The following is a 2979-nucleotide window of genomic DNA, read 5'->3' as shown; positions in this document are numbered from 1 at the left end:
AAGATGGTGGAGATTATGTAAAGGTAGGAAAGGACAATGCACAGGAAAGGAGTCCAACCAATGAAGACTCCAATGGACAGCAACACCAGTTCATTGACAGAAGTGTCCCCACAAGACAAGATCAGCAAAGGGGGTATGTCACAAAAGAAGTAATTAATCTGGTTGTTGCCACAGAATGGCAGATGGAATGTCAGTACTGTATGCACCACTGAATTGAGGAAACCACCAGTCCAACATGAGGCTGCTAACTGATTATACAGAGCCTTGTTCATAATAACTGAATACCTTAAGGGTTTGCAGATGGCAATGTAGCGATCATATGCCATTGCTGCCAGGAGGAGACACTCTGATCCTACAAATAAAATGAATGCAAAAAGTTGAGCCACACACCCCCCAAAGGAAATGCTCTTCTTCTCTGATACAAGATGTACCATCATCTGGGGGACATTGGTGGTGGTGTAGCAGACATCAAGAAAGGCCAGGTTTCTTAGGAAGTAGTACATGGGTGTATGTAGGTGTGGATCAGCCATAGTCACCAAGATGATGAATATGTTTCCTCCCAAAGTACATATATAGGTCAGAAAAAAGATGGTAAATAGTAAAAACTGCAATTCATTCAGGTCAGAGAATCCCAAGATGATGAAATCAGATATAGCTGTTTGGTTCTTTCCTTCCATAATGTTGTCCGGTTTCCTCTGGGGAGTTGGGCAAAGAGAAACATAGATTACAATAATCATATGCTACAGTAGCAATGGTCTGCAAAACAGGAAAGCAAATGTTACAAATAAAATATTACCATCTATATCTGGTAGTAAACCACAGGAGCAACACTCATAAACTATGACTCATACCGGCCACCCAACACATATGTAAAAAAAAAAACTTCCAGTGTTTCATTTGAAAATCATCTCCCTGTATAAGATATAGCACTGAACATTTTTAACTAAAAGCAAATCACTAGGGTTGGGGTTGTGGCTCATTGGTAGAGCAGTTGCCTAGCATATGTCAGGTACTGGGATCAATTCTCAGCACCACATATAAATAAATAAAATAAAAGTCTATCAACAACTTAAAAAAAAGCAAATCACAAAAGGGCAATGTACATCCTAAGATTCTCTGTTAATAATACCTCTCTCAAGCCTATTTACATTTTCTTGGTGATGTGTAGACATGTGTTGCAGAAATAGTTACAGAAGAATCTCTCTGGTCTTCATTACCTTCTGCAAAGCTATCTGTGCACCTCCTTGCCATCCTTGAATGCAGAACAAAAATTGTCTTTTTTTCTGATTAAAATTAATGTGTTTGTTTTAGAATATGTTGAAAATATAGAAAATTATTTTTTTAAATATTTTAGTTGTAGATGAACATGATACCTTTATTTTGTTTATTTGGCTTTATATTCTGCTGGGAATCAAACCCAGGGCCATTGCTAGGCAAGTACTCTACCACTGAGCTACAACCTCAGCCTGAAAATAAATTTTTAATAAATATAATCCTTAATGTTCACAGAGATGGTTTTGTTTCTGTCTTTCAGATCAGTTTCCCATATGTAAATATTCAAAATGAGGATCAGAAAAGTATGTATTTTAACCTGCCTTTTCCTTAAGCACTGCATTGTGATAGTTTTTCATGGCAATAAACCCTATAAAACATGATCTTTGAGTTGTAAATAATTTATCTTAATTCTGTAGAACTTCCATAAATGATAAGGAATCAGTTAATGACCTTTAGTGTGACAGCATCCTGACTTTGAAATAAGTCATGAAGATTGATCTGACATTAGGTTAACAGAAAAAAATCTTCAGTAGTCTAAATTAAAGGTTATCATGCAACTACGGATCATTTTTACCTGTATGTTACCAACATCTCAGATTCTAACAACATTTCTCAACATTAGAAGTAGTTTAAGAAAAAGCCACTGTTATTAGTGAACATTTGCATTTTTTAAATTTACTTTTAAATTTACTGTTATTTAGTTCTCTGAATTTGGGGTCAGGTTACTTGTATTTCTATAAATTTTCAAAAAGACTCACTCATCCTAGTAAATTAGAAACTCACTGGTGCAGGTCCTCTATCTGAAAAATTCAAGAGGCATTTGGTTTATTCAAGATTCTGTTGCTGTTAGACAAATCATTTTAAGTACTGAGTGGAGAAGGTTACAAATAATCTCTAAGCACTTTCTACATGTCATCTCATTTACTCTACACATATCCAGTAAGATAAGTAATATCATCATCGCCATTTTCTTATAGACAGAGTTTCTATAAAAAAGACATCTGGCAGAGTTTAGGTGAAAAGACATTTTATCTCAATATACTTACATTGAGTGGTAGAAAATTTGATTCCCTTTAATGACAACAGAATGTTCTTTAAGAATATTTTTCTGGTTGGTTTCAAAGAAACTTAAGTTCATACAATTAAATTATTTTAACTATGTAGTCACAAACTTTTATGACTTGTGCTCCCAAATGTTAATGATTTGTGCCTACAGCATCTTGAGAGTTAAATCTAATTGTTACTAAATATCTGATCTTTCACTTCAATGTGTTTATTTAAATAATAAAGATCCAATGCAGTTATCATTTGCCTGTCCAAATGAACATTAAAGGTTTGTGTTTGTATTACTAAGGATACTATTCCACAGTTTAGGTTAAGTCAGTCAATTAAAATGTTTGGTAAAATTGTGGGGATAATCATTATGTAAATGTACCTAATTGCCACACTGTATCCTATCAATATATATAATAACAGTCAATTGCAAAATAATTTTTAAAAAATTTTCAGGTTATTAGCTGGGAGTATAGTTCAGTGGTAGAGCACCTGACTAGCATGTGCAAAACCCTGGGTTTGATACCCAGTAAAATACACAAAAAAATATTCAATTTTAAATTCAAGGAAAAAAGTTAATTTTATCATTTGAGTTCTTACACAAATTATAGAAACCAAAATCATAAATAAAATACTGTGTTTAAACCTAAA

The 2979-nt window shown here is 33.7% G+C and overlaps 1 protein-coding gene across 1 annotated transcript; it reads right to left on the bottom strand.

Annotated features, from left to right (window-relative positions):
- Positions 1-5: 5 nt before the first annotated feature.
- On the bottom strand, positions 6-677 carry LOC107134532 (olfactory receptor 5V1-like; the record flags this gene model as incomplete). Its single annotated transcript, XM_015476618.1, has 1 exon — positions 6-677. A coding segment is annotated over exon 1 (672 nt), but the record flags the coding sequence as incomplete, so codon positions are not given.
- Positions 678-2979: the final 2302 nt, after the last annotated feature.

Source organism: Marmota marmota, unplaced genomic scaffold, assembly GCF_001458135.2.
Source record: "Marmota marmota marmota unplaced genomic scaffold, marMar, whole genome shotgun sequence".
Classification (NCBI taxonomy): Eukaryota; Metazoa; Chordata; class Mammalia; order Rodentia; family Sciuridae; genus Marmota; species Marmota marmota.
The sequence above is the reverse complement of the archived record's forward strand: the minus strand, read 5'-3'. Positions and strand labels throughout refer to the sequence as shown.